The following is a 19,475-nucleotide window of genomic DNA, read 5'->3' as shown; positions in this document are numbered from 1 at the left end:
GCTGTTTATTATTAACCTCTTTTTGGCAGTGTACAGACGAACGTTTTTCACACAGACACACACACACACACCCACTAAACCCACTTGTGTGTATGATAATGTTATGCCTTTGCCGCTCGTCCCCTCTGCGGTCTGTCGTCGCGTTGGCGAGGACCTATTTATCGAATGTGTGTACGAGTGTGCATCCGAAGCTATGTAGATACGATACCTTACCACCACTGGTATTTCTATGTACCATAGGAAAATAAAGACCATTTTCAACAACACTGTCTTTCGTTTCAGCATGTGTGGCTGGCTGCGTGACTGGGGCAGTCTTCAACAAATTTTTCTTAGTATACTGTAATCTTTTGTGCCATGGGTCAGTGATAGGCAGTGGAAAGCATGTTTGCTTTGAGCTAAAACGACTGTAGCTTCTTTGTGGTATTGTGTTTTTTAGAAGTGGCAGGAAAGAATTGATGCACCGTGCTGTATGGTTGCCTTTTTTTTGCCAGAATATACTCGTTATATGATACCCTTAGACTAAAGAATACATTAGAGATGAAAGGAGCTTAATAATATGCAAGACAGGGTAAAGACCTGAAGATAGCATCCCAGTAACTTGGGTATATGGGAATATACCGGTAAATTGCATTAACAGAAAAGTAGACTACACAGGCATGCAGTTAACGGTTCATGGCAATGCTGCCATATAGTTGCCACCGTCTGTTCTGCAGCTCTGCACCCTTTTCTATGTTTGACTACAGTATGCTGTTTGATGGCCCTTTCCCCAGCACCCTCCTGCGCTGCTGGCGCGCAAAACCGGTTTCAGCACGTCGTATGAAGAGGCAATGTCCACGCCAAAAAGAAATGGGCAGTTAAAAATAGAAGCATACTGTGAGCCGCGGCGGACGTCAGTTAGTCTAAATATCACACTAATTAGGAAGCTGATTACCTAAAGTTAACTTTTACATGAATACTATCGATTTCGATCATGGCTTCCTGAAAAAAAATATAGAGGAGGCGGTCGTTCCATGGACTAGACGATGCCGTGTAAGTTTTTGATAAGAAAAAGTAATTCGCTAAAGATCTGCGGGGCTAGATCTGAAGCTTTCTTTCGTATGAAAACGAGGTCGTATGTAACCATAGAGTTATTGCACTTATGTTATAGCACTAAGGTAACGACCGCTGATGGCTTGTTGCAATGCATAGAGTTAATACAACCAACTACGGTCTCTACGGTGCCAAACTCTGAACTCTGTGAGCTCTCGATGTATGGCATATATGCACTTTCTTTTGCTTCGTCGCTATCAGATATAACGGCCACACAGTTCACTATGATTCTAATACTTTTCCTTGCAGCCAATAGCGAAGAAAAAAAATGCGCATGACGTGGTACCACGGAGGAAGGAAAAACTAAATTTTCCTTCCTCCATGCGTGGTACAATGGCAATGAACTGGGTGCCATAGGCACTGAGCTTCCTCTTTCGCACGTGCGCAGTTTCGGTTTCTTGCAGAAAATTTCCTCACGTTGCAGAGCTTCTTTTCAAAACCTTGGAGCTAACCATTGGCACTAACCACCAGTGTTAACTTAATGGCTTAAGGTTTTAAGTGACATAAGCCACGTGCCACATGAGACGCCCTTCGTCACTCATGACACTTGTGTGCACGATCAGACCCGTCGAAAGTAGCAAATATTTTGCACGACGCTTTCGCGCGCAAAAGCGAAACCAAAACGCGATGAAACCGAAACTTGCCTATTCAAAACGAAGAAGTGAGTTCCGGTGTGACCCCTAGTTCCGGTCACGGGTTCTGATGTTTTGACGGTTTTGACGGGCACGTTGCCTCTGCACGTGTCTTGCTAGTCGTAGTTTCGCTAGTTTTGTCACGGAGTGCTGCTTGCACCGAGGTGACCTTTTACAGAAAAGCAAGCACTGCCAAGCACGCGAGCACTTGGAAGTAAAACCGTGCCCATCACGTTTTGAGTTCGTCGCCGTGACCCTCTCCACCGCCTCCGAAGTTATGACAAACTTTCTCTCGCACGACAACATCGCGCAGGAAGGCGATACCTGCGTGGTGTACTGCACTTTCGCGCACATCTACTCGATCAAGCTCGCGCGGGGCGAAGTGTTTCAGACCAAGTACGGCGCGCTGAAGCACGACGAAGTGATCGGGCGCACGTACGGCACGAAGGTGCAGTGCTCGCGCGGCTACGTGTATGTGCTTCGCGCCACGCCGGAGCTGTGGACGCTCACGCTCCCTCACAGGACGCAGATCCTGTACACGCGGGACATCAGTATGGTGACGCTCCAGCTCGACCTGAAGCCCGGGTCTGTCGTTTGCGAAGTTGGTAAGTCTTTCGAGCCCGTCGCAAGCTGCGATTCGGCGCTCGTCGGAAGTGCTGAATGCTTGCCTGAGCTCATGAACTGCTGCTGAAAGGTGCTAAGCATGGCCGTGCAGAAAACGATCGGCGCTAGCGCTCATGTTGGTTTCGGGTTAGTCGTATCAGCTGTGCAGAGATGTGGTCAACTTATACGACAAAATCACGTGTACAAAATTTACCGTGGTGCTTGTGTGCTGACGGTGTGACTTCTCTAACTTTGTACTACATGACGCGATATTAACGCAGACGCAATAATATTCCAAAGTTCATTTGCATGACACTAGCAAGACAGCTTTTTGTGACTTGGACGCGACAGCGCTTGAACGTGGTATGCTGTGATTCTGGGTGGGAACGCAGATGTACTTGAGTAGTCAGTGTGCTGGCATGCCCTTGCGAGGTGACTTGTGACAGAAACTAGTATTTTGTATGCAGTTTGCTGCACTGGAATAAAATAAGTGCCTAACAAGAAGGTCTTAGAGTGCTACCAGGGGTCACATGCCATCCAGGCCTTTGAGCACTCGTTCAGTCATGATTCCAGTGCGATTCGCTCAGGAGGGCAATAAAGCAAACTAAGTGCTTGCTTGTTGACCCAAAAATACATGGGTGCACAAGTACCACACCCGGATAATCTGCTTAAAACCAAGTGCAAGTCGCAGATCTTGATGGTGCTTGACATCTGTTACATTTGTCCTTGCATGGCTCCAAACCCCATTCTTCACTGCTTTTTTATATTCGGAAAGCGGAAGAAATACATCCTGCTGGCCTCCATCAATCCATTAGTGCACTCCACTGCTCAACAGCTTGATGGCTTTGAGAAAAAAACAGAGCAGATTACACCACATGATTGGATCCACTGCACCATGCCACCAGCAGCAGAATGTTTTGCCAATCACAGCAAGTCACGCCCTTTGTCCGTCCCTTGAAACATCATCCGTGACTTAGGCTGGGAGAGGTCTATTCTCTTGCACATATGCCTGCTCTGTTTAAATGCACGGCCTTCTCTCTTGAACTTTTAATCAGTAAACACAACAGGAAATAAATGAGTTGATGTGAGCTTAATAGGCTGCTTCTATTCTCTGTGGAAAAAATTAAGAAAATCCTGGAGACACAATCCATGCATCCAGGAGCTCACAAGTGACACTGATGCTGACTGAGATGCATGGTAGATGGATTACAGGTGCTTATCAGTTTTTATTTCACACCTTTTTTATCAAAGGTACTGGCAGCGGCTCGATGACGCATGCCCTTGCCCGGACTGTGGCTCCAAACGGCCATGTGTACACATTTGACTTCCACGAGCACCGTGCTCAAGTGGCCCAAAAAGAGTTCCAAGAGCACGGCCTGGACTCTGTTGTGACCGCGTCACACCGCGACGTCTGCCAAGACGGTTTTGGCATCGAGGGACTCGCTGATGCTGTTTTTCTGGACTTGCCGCATCCTTGGAAAGCAGTAGAAGCTGCAGCAGCAGCTCTGAAACCAGGTTCTGGTGAGTGGAACAGTTCGAATTGGTCCCGTCTTTGTTTGCACTGCCATGGAATTTGCATGCTCTTGATGCCACAAGGTTCAGTTGAAGTTGTGACACCGCAACATAAATGCTCGGTGTAGTCGATGGTTCGATGGAAATCCGTCGAGTCAGGCATTGTGCGATGAAAGGAAGAAGGAGTCATTGATCACAGTTTATTTAAAGAACATTTGAAAACTGCTGTCGGTTTCGAACGCTGCAGTAACTGTAGCATCAGCTACCTTAAAGGCATGTGTTCCGAAACTCTAGGTCATAACATTTTCAGAGTGTTCTCCTTGTTGGAGCAAAAGAGAGTGTATGCATAGCGCACTTGCATGAATGTAGTGTGGTAGTCTGCAGGTGACATGCCATGTGAAAGGCCACAGGTGGCATAGGAGAATAGAACAGAGGTGTGCTTGTTGTACTGAGACTAATAAACTTGACCCCCATTCAACCGAGGCTTGTCTTTAATTGAAAGCAGAAAAAGAAAAAGCTCAGTTGAATACTGTATTGACTGTTATATAAAAAGATTCATAGGTGCCTACAGAGACATGAGCGGTGTATCAGAGGCATCTGGGAGGTTCTCAGAGGTGAGGAAAAGGCAGTTTGGGCCTAATCCTGCAGCTTATCAAAGACATTGCAAGGTATCCCTGTGGCAGGATGCACAGAATTCCTGAACATTAGCTGCCACCGATCCTTCTGTAAGGCTCAACAGTGCTAAGAGATTTCAGTGTTTTTTCTTTTAGAAAAAGTTCATGTTTGGCATGAAAGCACTGACTTTCTGCCTCTGGCATTCCTGCTAATTACACACAGAACACTTTTCAAAGTGGTTTAAATCGCTAAGGCACACAGTGTTTTCATATGAAAAGTTCTCTGGTCAAAATTACGCAACCATAGAATTCAAGAGTGAGATCATTTGTAGACTGATTGTCATTCTGCCTTTCGCGCACAAGAAAGTATGATGCGTGCTTCAGAAGTGCACATTCAAGATTATGTCTTAAATCTTATTGGACTGCACGGCAAGGGTGAAGCTAGAAAATGTGAAAAAGAAAGTAATGAGCTCCTTCATCGCACGAAAGTCTTGAAGTGCTGTCTTTATTTGTGCGGCCTGATTGCTACCTGCAGTATCATTGCAGTCATCTTTTGTTTGTGGTGATGAGTCAAAAGTCTTCTGGGAAACTATTGACTGCTTGAGACATGAAATAAGAGCCTCTGCAAATGAGCGGAGCCATGGGCGTCCGGAGGGGGGGGCAAGGGGGGGCGGCTGCACCCCCCTGGAAAATCACTCACTCGAACCGTGAGTGATGGCCGCACGCCAGGGGCGGTGGTGCGCTCAGCCAAAAGGGTAAAAGCAGCCCCGCTTCGACGCTTGGTCACATCTGCGAAATGCCGCGTCCGGGCGCGCGTCGTTCCGCCGTTTTCAAACCATGCCACTGCCAGCTCTGCTGAAGGACGACCTGTTGCAGACATGCAGCGGCACCGGCGAGCATGTGCTTCGAGCCGTCTTGAGATGGGTGTCTGTTTCTTTGATCTCTAGAGAGATAGCGACACGGAGGCAGACAGTGCACAGGGCACAGGTCGCTCGCTATAATCATGATACGTTCGTACGCCGGCCACCGATGAATTCTTGAGGGGGGAAGGACAAATCAGCCGTGTCCACCCCCGCTTTGTCGGGCTGCTCAGGGGCAAGCGGGCGACGAGTTGGCGCCGCCGCCGCGCGCTGTCTCCTCCGATCGACGGGAGAGGTCGGTGCGGTAGAAGCGCCGCTTTCAGAACCTTCGGCAAAGGGGATTAGCTGCTTTTGTTCACGGCGACGCAGTCTCCAGAGGCGCCCCCACACCAGCGTTCCTTGCGTCTTCTCCGAAAACCAGCGCCTTTGGTCAACGCAGCCCGATGGCGCCTGCCTGGCTCGCCTGTCACCTCTGGCTGGGCCTCAAATCACAACAGCGCCCATGTACTGTGCGTGTCAGTGCATGGTAAAGAGACCCAGGTGGTCGACATTATCCGAAACTCTGTACTACTCCGTCCCTCATAGCCTGAGTCGTTTTGGGGCTCTGAACCCCATAAAAGCACAAAAACAAATTTTCCGGCCGAATTAGTTGCGGGTGTCCCTTCCCCTCGGAAGTCGCGCGGCGTTCCTTACACCCCAAAAGTGCGCATTCGTGGATATTGTGGCAAGTAAGCCCTTGCACGTGTGCGCGCCTCTGTGTTTGTGCTTCGGTGTTTTTAGTGGCGGGTTGTCAACGAAGGTGAGAACAACCAAGACAGCGGACGAGAAAACGACGAGCGGCGAGCAGTGTGTGTGCGGTTGCTCGACTGTGCGGATGCGCGAGCAAGATGGAGCGAGGTGTATGAAGCTGCGAGCGTGCATTTATCTTGTAAATAAGTTTTCGTTGTATATATAGTCATCTTTTGTTTTCAACGTACTCGTTCAACCATTTTTCCAATCAATATATATGATGACTGTGCACTGAGAGCGTGTAATGAAGCACAGAAATGAATTTATCACCCGTGTAACTACGCAATTCGCCCAGAAAAATCCGAGGCGCCTACAGTTGCTGTTCAAGGAAGACTGACTGAGTGACTGTAGTTGCGTGTTTGTGAACATATTGCGCTGTGTGCTGGTCATCAATTCGGGCGAGTCGAGAACCCGTATGCAGTAAGACTGAGCACTTCGAGTATTGATAGTATCTTTTTGCATTTTTATTAATTTTAATTGTTTCTTTGTTGATAAACTCCAATGTATCTCTACAATCCGCGCTTTAATTTGCTGCTTGTAATTTTCTTTCATGTGTGTATTTTACTTATTTTTTATTTATATATAAATAAATAAATTTACTCCGCAAATAGTGCCTTTTCGCTACGAATATACCCCCCCCCCCCCCCTCCGGCGCCAACAACCAATGGGCCCCCCCCTGCAAAAAATTCTGCGGACGCCCTTGAGCGGAGCTGGTTCTGCCTTTGGCTTAGACAAACACCCTGATGCAGTTTGCACTGTGCATTTTTAGAACTTTTTCGTTGGGAAAATGGGGGCCATTGCAGTTCTTTCGTAGAGAAAATTTCTCGTTTAGTGGGTCCCTGGACTTCCTTCCTTGAAGTCTACCCTGGACTTTCTTGCCTAGGTGGCCAATGATTCACCGATGTAGTAGACGAATATTGTTAACCTGTTTGACAGAGTGTGTTCTCAACTGGTGCAGATTTACTCCAGAACGTCCAGACTTTCAAGTGGCGGCTAGCTAGGCCGTTATACCCTTCCCGGATGAGCAGTGAGGCAGAGCTTAGTGATCGCCTCTGATGTTGAAGGTCTGCATTGGGTGCTCTGTCAGTGCAAAGTATAGGTTCTGGCGTGGGTGGACCACTTTGCCCACCTGTGTAGACTATTCCAGATATGAGGCACTTGAGCATCTAATCCCCGAATGCCTCACTACAGCCTCTATAAATACTTGCCTCGCACTCTCGACTCGGCGACAACACCTCAAGAGTGCATATCATTGTCTAAAAGCCTTTCGAAGCACTGCAGTCCCTCCTGGAGTACACTGGGAGATCTGGCCTGGCATCCAGGGTGTGAGAGTCCTCCCCTCCCTCCGTTTCCTACTCCTAGAGATATGAGCTTTAAACACAAGAGCTGTGTTTTTGTATCAATGCGACAGTAGGCCATTGCATTTCCTAATGCATCTCTTTGAGCCAATGCCTCACCATTTTGCATGTGCCGTGCCAGATCTCGTGGGACATGGCACCACATGGAGTGGATGCTGCGAAGGTAACAAAGGGGACGGCCGCTGACATCTTGTGGACGGCATAATTTCCGTCACGGGGGGATCTTTAATATGCTCTGACATTGCGCAGCACACGGGCGTCTGTGCGATGTCAGGCACCATACCTTGATTTTTGTTAATCCGCAACTCGTGTGGGATTCGCTGTAGTGTATAAGGTATAGATGATGGTTAGCGCATTATGCGAATAGGCAAAACAAGAGCATTGTCATTGAACGTTGGTACTGTCCTAAGAACATTAGTACCAGCACAAAGTGTGCATATGAAACGTCGCACAAATTTTGCCGTTGAGTTAGCGGATAGACGCCACGCGTTGCGGTGACGGTGCGGTGACCCAGAGTCATTCGATTTAACTGCCGGTCTTTTGCTGCTACACAAAGTTTTTCAATGGCACTGTGCTGAGATGCTATATTTGAGCACACTGGCACCGCATTGTGGTGGCGGTGCGATGCTGATGCTTGCGACATTGGGCTGTTTTTATTTTTGTGTATTTCTTGGCGCATTCCTCGGATCCTGGCATAGTGATCTAGTCCCAGGGCCTTGCGGCAGATGTAAAACACTGGCTGTTGAGGCATGAGCAAGTGTCACAGTTGATGGCGTATACGCTTGATGTCGGGAACGTCAGCCTCACAGTGAGGCTGGCGTTTCTGACTTCGGGCTTTTTTTATTTTTTTCATTTTCTCTGACGCGGCACGAAATTCACTGAAAATTGGTTTTGGCTGCTGATTCCAAGGACGTGCGATTTAATCATGGCCGCCAGAGCAGAATTTTGATGGAGAAATCATGCGAAAAAGTAACATTTTAACACTAATGAAGCTAGCAAGTTCAGAAAAATTTGAATTCAGTATTGGGAATGAGCTGTGGCAACTTACTCCGAGTTGAATAAATTGCTCTCGCTTTGAAATGAGAGTATATGAACAGCCATTGGCTTTTGTAGGTGCACTGGAGGGGAAGCTAAAGCAGGGTCTATGCGGGTCTTTGAAAACCTTGAAAACCATTGAATTTGGAAGAAGTGTTTTCAAGGGCCTTGAGAGTCCAGGAATTTTAATGGGGTCCTTGAAAACTAGAAGAGTGCGGTGAGGGGCTAGTTGGTACGACATTATGAGAACAAAAGTAACTGCGCAAAAGGACGGGACAATTGTCCCGTGTGGTTCTCTTTCTCTTGTCCCGTCCTTTTGCGCAGTTACTTTTGTTCTCATAAGGTCCTTGAAAACCCTTGAATTTTGGTGTTCTGAGGAAGGCGGCCATGGAAAAACGCTAGTATCCATTAAGTTTTGTAAATTATCTTGTTGGAGATAACTTTACTGGAGCTCCACGTTTCTGCCGTCCCTTCGGCAAGAGCTCTGTGTAAACGCAGACGAAGCCCCACTGTCTCCGCCCGATGCCGCACATGGCTACCGTCACCCCGTAACCTGCCCCAAGAGCAAGGTTTGGGCGCGAAGCGAAAAGACACAGTGCGAACGCAGTTCGGGCACAGTACCTGGTGCGCCGTAAGCGTAGGGAGCCTACACAGTTGCGACGCAAGCGGTTCACCGGCACACAGCAAGCACACATGCATCGCTCCGCTAACGCAACGCAGGATTCACCTAAAGTCATTCTGTAAAATTTTCACTCCATCATAGAAAAAGCAAATTTATAGGGGCTTCAGCGTCACCCACAGCTGTGCTGCCATGCAGGAAATTTTCTTTCATGCGGGCAACAGCGATCGATTGCCACTTGGCTCGCTATATATACATACATAAGGTTCGCACCAGAAAAGTCGAAACAGCTTTGTTATTAGAATGATTTCTAGCAAAGACTGAGCATGCTGGCTCAGGTGCCAATCATTTCGCAATGATGCCGCGTGCTGGCACGTCTGGCGACGGACTAAGCTGCTGCTTGGCCGCTGTACTTGTTGCTAGGGCTAGCCTGTTTCACACCAAAACCGCAGCCGACGGCGCGTCTAAAGCGACCAGAGCTGAATGAAAGGTCTGCTTTTGGTATGGCTAGATGTCAAATCCATCATCTTATAATAAAATAAAGATGTGGTCAAGTTCCACGACGCTTTCAACAGGGAAGCTTTCAGACGCAGGACAGATGTGAGGTGCAGCTGTGATTAGAAACAGCAGAAATTTGTTGGTATCGCAGTTACCGCTCTTACTAGCAACTCTTTTTTGGTAAACGGCCCTCAAGAGAAGTCTTTTATTTTAAAAGTCTCTTGTGCAATAAATGCTTGATAGGTGAGATGTAAGAAATGTTTCTCTAATAAAATGCTGTGTTGCTAAGTCCTTGAAAGAAATAGTCGGGGGTCCTTGGAAGTTCTTGAAAGTCCTTGAATTTCATGGCTGAAAACCAGCATGAACCCTGTAAAGGATATCACCATTCAAAGCCCTCCACACTGTCAGCTTATCGATTTTCAGGACAAGATCAAAGAGTGGAAAAGGGCCAAGAAAGGGCACCATAATCAGATGCACCTTGAAATCACACCGCTAAAGTCAATTTTAAACAGAAAAATCACAATTTTCGTAAAGCTACGTTACGTTGGTGTGCTGGATGTTCCCTCAATCGCTGTTTGCAAATGTTGTTGGTGTTGGCTCTCTAGTTGCCTCGCTGTTGACATTCTTAGGTGGTTGTGGCAAGATGAGCGCGGTGGTTTACATAGCTTTTCACAAACAACTGCTGCTCATTTGTATGACGCGGAACACAAGCTGCGCTCTACGTATGCTAAATAATCTTATTTCACTTGATTGGTGGAAGTGGTGCCTCGCTCTAAGTTGTGAGCCAGTGCCCTGATGTCTTCTTTCAAAGCTTTTGAGTTGTCTAAAAAGTGATGTCAACAGAACTACCGCTCTCAACCACTTTAGCAAGTTTATTTATTGTGGCCACCAGCTGTGTAGTGGTTGAGATTCTCTGCCGGAAACCATATTGCATGTTAGTTACTATTCCTGACTACTCCAAGAAGCTGTTAAAGTATTTAGCAACTACGTGTTCTAGTAACTTGCAGCAAGTTAGAGAGATAGAGCGGTAATTACCAACCTCTATTTGGCTGCTATTTTTAAACAGCGGAATCACCCGAGGGATTTTCCGTTCATCTGGTACAGTGCCTGATTCAAGGGATTTATTAATTAGTATTACCAAGAACTTAACCATCTTTCTGTGTATATCTTAAGAAAGGTGGTGGGAATGTTATCTGGTTCTGGGATTCCTTGGCATCTGACTGCAGGAGCAGCCGTACGAACCCTTCCCTGCTAATAGTAATGCTCTTGTCAAGACTGGTCGCATGCTTATAGTTGAATGCCACGCTAGGTTTAGTGAGTGCACTTTGGAAGTAAGCGTTTAAAGCATCAGCTGTCTTCTTGTCTGTAATGGTAGGGCCATCCATAACTACTTTGTCAAGTTGTTGAGTGCTCTTACTTGACAGAAACTGCAAAAATTTACTTCGATTCTCACTGACGAAACGGCTGCCTCACTAAAGTAGCATTCTCTTGATTCGTGCAACTTTGATTCAAGGGCAATCGTAAGTTCTTTTATGACAGCAGATTAGCACTTTTTGTCTCTGGCAACGTTTCAGTTCACGCTTAAGATGAATTATTCCCATAGCTATCCAGGGATTTCTTTTCTCTACCTTTATTTTCTATCCGGAACAAAGTTGGGCTAGCAGAAATAACAGAGAGACCTAAACCTTGCCCAGAATATCAGATGTCTGTAGTGAATTTTCTAACTAGGAAGCAATACATGAATGATCAGCCAAAGCAAAATTTTTCATTGTTGCACACCTAGAAACGACTTGCTGGGAGCTGCGTGAGAGGGTACAAGTGGAAACTAGCTTGCAGTCAGATCTATGTACTTCAGTAGTAAAGTTTGTTTTACCATGCGAGCAGAGGATAAGATATCAAAGACTGAAGTTGTTGTTTCAGTTACGCTAGTGGGGAGGTGAACTACCTGCTCTGATCACAGCTTAACCCCTTAACCGTTTTGTTATGTCAACGAATTTCTTAACAACACTGCTTATTTTTTTTATTCCTGATTTCGATTAATATTGCAATAAAAACCATGCATTCGATCTTTAAAAAAATATTTGAAGCAAACATGAAGTCAAATTAGCATATTGAAGTTTATTATTTCTCGCAATACAGAAAACCAACTTCCTGCAGGTAATAAGTGATAAATATATTCAAGCAAGTCATCAGGGGAGCTTATAGTGGTCTAACCGGGAGCTGCGAAAAAAGGAAACCGAGGGGGTCGCGTAGGGATGTTGCTGACGTCGATCTACATCCACTGACGTGCGCTCGCGATGTTGCATCAGAGCTGTCCTCTTCTTCATCGGAAGAGCTGATCAGCACAACGTCATCACTATCGTCCTCGCTTCCTGAAACAATGTACACTTCGGTGTCTGAATCACCATCGTTTGAAGAAGGTGACGAGGAAGAAAAGCGTCTTTTCCGAGAAGACGGCTCAACAAAACACGCATCGCCTCCGCCGGACGCCATTTTTAAAACCCAGGTTGCCATACGAAAAATACGTTTATGCGGTAGAAGAAAACGAAATTATCAGGTCAGTGCTGCCATCTGTCGAGCAAAATGCCATCTAAGCCACACACGAGCGCTGATCGTCCGAAACGCTGAAGGGAAGAACATATTCAGCGAGGACGAGCTACAGTCGTCCAAAACGGTTTGGGGACGGCTTGGCAAGGACGACCGTAGCTCGTCCAAAACGGTTAAGGGGTTAAGCCAGTTTAATGTCAGACAGGGTGTCTGTATTCTGTCCTGCCAGTCACTGATTCCCATCAACATTTCGAAGATTGAAATCTCCAGCCATTATTATGTTATTCTTTTGGTACTTTCCTAGCTGAACAAAGAGTTTTAAAGGGGCCCTTCAGTGTTGATCAAGCATGTAGTATTTGTTCTTTGCATGCATAGTGTATGGGACACTGTGATGCCTGAATTGTTAAGAAGATTGCTGGAATAGTAATATTTATCATTTAAATATGTTGATTCCCTGAATAATCGCTTATTAGTAATTTTTATTTAAAGAGTTATGACATTCTTGTAGCTGCCTCCAATATAAAGTCTGGGAATTCTTTTGTTACCGAGGTGCTGCATATTGACGTTGAGTGTTTTCCTTCTTGTGCGTCCTTCCCCCCGCAGGCGGTCGCGTCTGCTCCTTCTCCCCGTGCGTGGAGCAGGTGCAGCGCACCTGCCTGGCTCTGCGGGCTCGTGGCTTTGTGGACGTGGTCACGTGGGAGTGCCTCGAGCGGCCCTACGAGGTCAAGCAGGTCACCATGGCCGACATCCGGGACATGGCCAGGCCACCTGCAGGAGGGCACCCCGAGGCAGCAAAAGAAGAGGTATGGTAATATTTAAAAGCAAACAAAAACAAACAAACAAAACAGTGGACGGTATTCAAGTTTTTTTAACTGTGATAAAATTCTCAACAAAAAATTATATGCACCAGGATGTCTGATTGTCCACGATTGTATTGAGACCTCCTGTGCATGATAAACGTGACGGCTGTTGATAATGCAACATGAGAAGCATGGTAACACGATTAACAAATGGCTTTTGATAACGTAATGAAAATGAAGCTGAAAGTAGCATTTTTGTTGCTCTCTTCTTCAGCGTGCAGTATTTTTCTCCGTCTGAAACTTTCGGAGGGAGATGTTTTCATGTTGCCATGAAATGCCAGCAGCCTCCGGTTCTTTGTTTTGCAATTTTTCATCGGAAATCAGCCGTTATTGCTGCTGGTGCAACGTAATTCGGCCTAGTTGGCGCAAGTGACCTTGTGATCATAGCCTGATTGGGTGCTATTGCTTGGTACATGGTAAAGTGCGTTTCGAGCAAATTTTGAATCTGGATGTCTAAAAGCACATGCCTCTGATGAGACGGAACAAAAATGACGACATGGGTTTTACAAACCACGGTGGCATGCCCATGCGCGCAGTTTTAGAGCTTATAACTGTGAGACTTTTTTTTTCCAACAAAAACTTTATAACTTTGAAAATCCCGACCATTTGGAGCCACCTCGGCTGCATCTTCGGGAGTGACAAAGACCAGATGGACCCGGGCTGGCTTGGAAACGTCGATGCTCTTTCAAGTGAAAAGTTTTGGTTGAGGAGAATGTCTGAGCTTATTATAAGTTATTCTCAACCAGACAGGCAGTTCCGTCAAAATATTAAGTTTTACATTTTTAGTGATTTGTATCGTTTCGCTTGAAAGGCAACGTTTGCACTGTCAAACCGAAGAACTGTTGAAACAAACCTGCACAGTTGCTACCCTGAGATATTCTGCGTATGTAATGACTGTTTAGTGTTTCTTATTCTGAGCAATTCACCACTTCAAAGGTGGCATTTTAAAGGTTTCCGGGGAGTCCGAAAAAGGGCATTAACTTTTTAATTGCTCGTTCAAAGTTGTCTGCAGTTTTTTGACTTACTGCATTATTTGATGGCAAATGCTTCTGTTGGCACTACCATCTTGGGTCGACAAAATCCCCGGCCAATCTGCAGTTGTAAAAAATGCTATTGTTGCCTCTTGCCTGCTCTCGGTTCCTCCTGGGTCCTGTAATGACTGCATGTGTGGAAGTTTTCAATGGCTAGTGACTGCATCGAGGTGTTTGGTGTGTCTTGCCACCGTACGCAGTGGCACATGTCAAAAACTTTTGGTTTGGGTGACAGGCCACAGTTACCCAGCAGCAAAAAAATTAAGGGAACGATCAATTGAATCGATTCAAACGAAATGTGATAGGATTTTCATTTCGCTCTCCAATCTGTTTCGTTTCTGATTCTGTTCCTATTCTTATTCAATTCTTATTCATACTTGCTTGTTTTATTCACTTTTGCTGAGTAATTCTTAGTGAAGCATTCCCTCCTCTCTCATACATGTGGAGAGGGGGTTCTCCTTCCACCTGCCAACCATGGCAGGGGGAGAGAGGGAAATCCCTCTAAACACCACCTGCCACGGTTCGCAGGTGGAGGCATCACACACGCCAACGCTGCTGACGCCGGACAGTTCCATCGCAATGAAAGCCTTTTGTTCTGTATTACGTTAATCCTTCGTCCTTTGCGCGGACTGCACACTGTGGAAAAGCGGTATAATGTCGGAGCGGTTGTGCTTGTTCCCATAAAAATGCCAAGTACATGCGGATTTGCGTGGAGCAAAGCGGTTGCTGCACAAAGTGTAAAAGGCTGTAACTGTAAACTTAATTCATAGTTCCGTGCAGGGCACAGGTTATGTTTAAGGTGCCGCTTTGCTGTGGCAATTCCTACATGCGTAAGACTGGCCTTTGCCTGAATGTTTGTTGAAATGGCCACCAGAACTCTTCATTGTGGATGGCGTTCTCACACCTTTGTGAACACGGTGAAAAATGAAATCGTCACCAACTATTCTTCGAAGCCATTTATGCTGGATGAAGGCTGCAACCAGCTCATGTGAAGACTTAGAAGTCTTCTTTATGTACCGACACCGATCTGTGAGGTAAGCAGGATGCGGTAGTGCTGTTGTCCCCGGCTGAGTTGACTGGGGGTGTAAAGTAGGGTAAGTGCCCGTAGGAATACATCTAAACAAAAGTCTTCAAAGCAGTTTTCTGATTTCACAGTGACCTAGGGTGTTGTATTTTCATGAAAAATAACTAAGTACATTCTGGCAATAAACGCGGTGTATTTTTAAAAACACCCCGATATGTACGCGTGGGAGTCCGTGCCAGTGGGTGTACTGGGTGGGATGTAAATCAAACTTTCCAAAATAGTATTCTTGTCTCGCATAGTCAAGTACCGGGCAAGTATTTTGAAGGAGAGTGGGACAGAGTATGTTGCGTCATGCTGAAGTTATCGCTTTAAAAATGCCACAGTGAATGTGTGCTGTGAAGCCGGACATACCTCCCAAAAGCACTCGGTGCTTCTGTTTTTGTTTTGATTCCGGTTCTTGAGGAAGGGTGGCTTCAGCACTGTAGTGAATTAAAATGATGAAGCAGTGATTTTATTGCAGTTTTTCCATGCCTCGCGTGACCTATAACTCTCTTTGACGTCATAGTCATCATTTTGCTGTTGAAACCGAAACAGCATGACAGCAAAATTCGATTATAAGTTATTTAGCGGCCATAGGTGAATACGACACGGTGATTCATGCATAGTAGTGTCTTTCGCATCATTCTAAAGAAAACATGCCACCAAAATTAGGTGTCTGTACTCCTTTAAAACTAGACAGCGTTAGATGAAAAAGAAGTTTTGAGACGCCATGGCAACCGTATGACAGGGAGCCCCGCGCTGTAGCAGACGGCCCGCACAGATGACACCCTGGCCACCTCTGGCTCCGGCGGCTGCGAGCACCACGTACGTGTGTAAGCATGTTGTTGGTCGTCTGCTTCATTTTCGTGGCATGTTTCTCATGCTATTTGAGGGCTTTCTTCAATGTAAAGCTATACAGGGTGCCTAAATTGAATGGCAGGATTTGCAAGATAATGTAGGTCATGAGGCAGCATGTTGAACTACACAAGAAGCTTGAGCTATTTGGGGGAACACCCAGCAGATAAGAGCACCTTTTGGATATATGCCCAGTTTCACAACACATATTCATCGTGGCATTTTAAAGTGATTTGCCTCGAAATGACGCAACATACTTTGTCACACTCTTCTTCAAAGCACTTGCCAAGTGTTAGTGAATGGCCGCCTCCATATGTACTCTGTGAGATGAGAAAAAATATTTTGGAAAGTTTGCTTGCATATCTTTCTATGGATCGCACTCCCGCCCTGTACCCAGAGCCGAGAGGGGCACCCATGTGCATGTATCATGATGTTTTAAGAATAGCCCGCCTTTTAAATGATGATTCAAACCTTCACAATCCGTTTGACGATGCACAGTCTACGTCACCCTTGTCTAGAGCTCTTGAGCAGTTTCACCACGTTTTCAAAAGTGGAATTAAAAAGCAGTGCTTGGTTTGTGGGCAGGTTGCTCCGTGCCCACCCTGCTTTCAGGTTCGTGTGACTGTACTTCTGCGCAAGCATATCATTTAAGAGTTAGATGCTGTGACGTGTTTACTTTTATGCAGGGGAGGGTACCACTCGAGCACTCTACACATGCATGACGCAGACTGCACTTGGTTATTGTCCACAAAGAGACGACATCATACATATTCGCTCTGGAATCAGAAAACTGCTTTGAAAAACTTTTATTTAGGTGCATTCCTGTAAGTGCTAACCCTACTTTACAACCACCGTTGGCTTCGGTGTTTGCTAGCACCCCAAATGTTTGCAAACACGGTGTTAGTCTATAGCAGGCGGCATTAATATCTACATCAGGCCGCCTTCAATCTGTTTGACTATAAATGGAGCTTGCCTGTGCGGAGACCTCGTTTTTATTTTACGGAGTGTTTACGGACTGTGCAGCTTTCTATATCATCGTTGGATTTTTGCGAACAATCTCTCCGGGATCTGCCGCAACAGACCGGCGTGTACACAATGGCCACACTGGCACCGAGTGCGGCCACGGGCTGGCAAGCGATGCTTCGTGTCGCCTTCATTAGGGGGCGCCCACAGAGGAGTGCCCACTCTTCTCAAGAAGCGCCGGTGCCGCCGACATTGCCGCCACCTTGAGCTCTAAGTGATGGCGCCCTTGATGTCCCTGAACCGGACATGTTGCTGCTTCGCCATTATTTCCGACATCATGGCATGTTGGCAACACATGTACCGACCCATCGGGCCTATGCTTCCCTACACGTCAATGGCCTCACGCCGGTGGTGAACACCCCTACTCCAGCTGGGTTACTTTCGATACCGCAGCGCTTCTGTGCATTGCATCATCACCTTCAGTGCACTGTTGTGCTTGCCAGCAGAATGTCACGCCAGACGCCTAATGTGGTCGTGCCTGGGCGTTCCGCCCAGCAGTGCCCCTTCTTTTTTTTACTTATTTAAGGACTAAAGAAACATTAGTGTTCAGTGGCTAGCAATACAAACCTCTCTCTCCTCTTAAACTCTTGTGGCCTTGTGACAACCGCCTTTTAGTAAACCTTGTCCCTTACGTTTTAAATTTGCACTACTGGCTGTTCTTTTTTTTTCTGTTGCAGTGTTTAGTTCTTCATGGTAATCCTTGAATCGTTCATTAGGAACTTGGGCATACTATTGTTTTATTTTTTTTTTATCACAGCAAGCCACACTGAAGACCGAGGGGACTCCAGAAACTGAACCAATGGCCGACGACCAGGAGGAGCCGCCAGAGGCTCCGGTCGTGGCCGGAGCTGCAGGAGATGCCGAAAAGGAATCCAAGCCAACAGGGAGGAGACAGGGTGCCAAGAAGCGGCGTGGCCAGTTGGACGGCGGCGATCCATTGTCTTCCGCGCGGGGCTTCTGCTTCCAGACAGCCATACCCTCGTTGCAGATACCGGGCCACACGGGATACTTGACGTTCGCGACTCTGCTGGCATCGTAGCCCGTGTGCTTTCGGGTAAATGTGCAGTGATTCCTATCACTGAGTTTGTCATGTAATAAGGGAGTAATTACTCATTGACATCCACCCGAGCGCAGCCATACGGCTACAAAGGGAAGCTATGCAGCTTTCCTTATACAGCTTTGGCTGCGCTCTGGTGGACATCAATGAGTATCTACTCCACCTTGGGGGATTCCCCTAAAACATTTGGTCAACACTGTTCCCACTTCGAGTTATTGATCAATTCGCTCTCGCCCTGCCATAAGCTTGCCGTCCCGGTTAGCTCAATTGGTAGAGCGACTGCTCCGGTGTAGCGGTGGTCCCGGGTTCGAACCCCGGACCAGGACGAATTTTTCTTTAAATACGAAGTTTCTGAGAAAGCTGTATAGCTTTCCTTTGTAGCCGTATGGCTGCGCTCGGGTGGACGTCAGTGAGTAATTACTACATTATTAGAAATCTACTCCACCTTGGGGGATTCCCCTAAAACATTTGGTCAGTTTGTCATGTACATCGATGAACTTCATTGTTATCTAATGCAAGGTAGCTTTAAGATGTACTTCGCGTCCTTCTATTTTTTAATTATTTGTAAATTGTATTTTCAATGCTCTGCCTTGTTTTTAAAGCCAAGTGAGAGTTTCAGAGGCCATGGCAAAATACCATGATGCCAATGGCAACGTAATTTACCCGGGGAAGGTCCTCTTACAGCAGTGACCTAAAAATTGAGGAGATATCAATCTATCTAGGAGCAAATTTTGTCACATTTTGTTTTTTCTCGTGCATCATGTGCTATTCTGTGTGCAGGAATCTCAGGGTCCATGGCGTGATGCCCCGGTGGAAAGGTTGAGATGGTGACATGGCTGCCATGCTGACTGCATCATGGTGAAATAAAATGACACGTGAAATCGCATAAGTCACAGCACACTCATAAAATGGAATTAAAGCACGTTCACATTTTCGACAAGCGCACATTTCCTTTTTTGTTTTCACACATGCACTGATGCACCATATGCACACACATACGCTGCTGGAACTGATATTTGGTCATCTTGATTATAGAAGGCCACTTTTTCTCCAACATTTTGTGAATTTTACTGTTTTTCGTCGCATCAATTTGTAGTGCTGGTAGCTTTCAAGTGTGTGACACCTCACTCCACTTCAAAGAACAGTTCTTGGAAGCTCATGCATGGTAATATTCCTGCCACGTGTTAGAGCACTGTTTCGGGATTGCATTGCACTGTTGCAATTCTTATGTGGCCTGAAATCTCTTCTGTTTCAAGAGAGGCCTTTGCTTTTGGAATAGGGAGAAGTCGCAGGGAGATGTACTTGGATTGTGAGGGAGGTTTTGAGGGAGTCCTAGGGCATGTTTATATCTTGTTGTTTGTACAGCAATGCAGGAATGCCTCTTCAATAAAAGGTATGGCTGCTGTCATGTGGGTTAAGTGGAAACTTCC

The 19,475-nt window shown here is 46.3% G+C and overlaps 1 protein-coding gene across 1 annotated transcript; it reads left to right on the top strand.

Annotated features, from left to right (window-relative positions):
- Positions 1-1,800: 1,800 nt before the first annotated feature.
- On the top strand, positions 1,801-18,990 carry LOC149331221 (tRNA (adenine(58)-N(1))-methyltransferase catalytic subunit TRMT61A-like). The gene is made up of 5 exons (XM_089556388.1): positions 1,801-2,326; positions 3,576-3,845; positions 12,760-12,959; positions 17,746-18,042; positions 18,826-18,990. The coding sequence occupies exons 1-4, from the start codon at positions 1,999-2,001 to the stop codon at positions 18,025-18,027; spliced, it is 1,080 nt and encodes a 359-aa protein (XP_089412514.1). The 5' UTR covers positions 1,801-1,998; the 3' UTR covers positions 18,028-18,042; positions 18,826-18,990.
- The last annotated feature ends 485 nt before the right edge of the window (positions 18,991-19,475 follow it).

Source organism: Amblyomma mixtum, chromosome 8, assembly GCF_055824585.1.
Source record: "Amblyomma mixtum isolate Tamu chromosome 8, ASM5582458v1, whole genome shotgun sequence".
NCBI lineage: Eukaryota > Metazoa > Arthropoda > Arachnida > Ixodida > Ixodidae > Amblyomma > Amblyomma mixtum.
The sequence above is the reverse complement of the archived record's forward strand: the minus strand, read 5'-3'. Positions and strand labels throughout refer to the sequence as shown.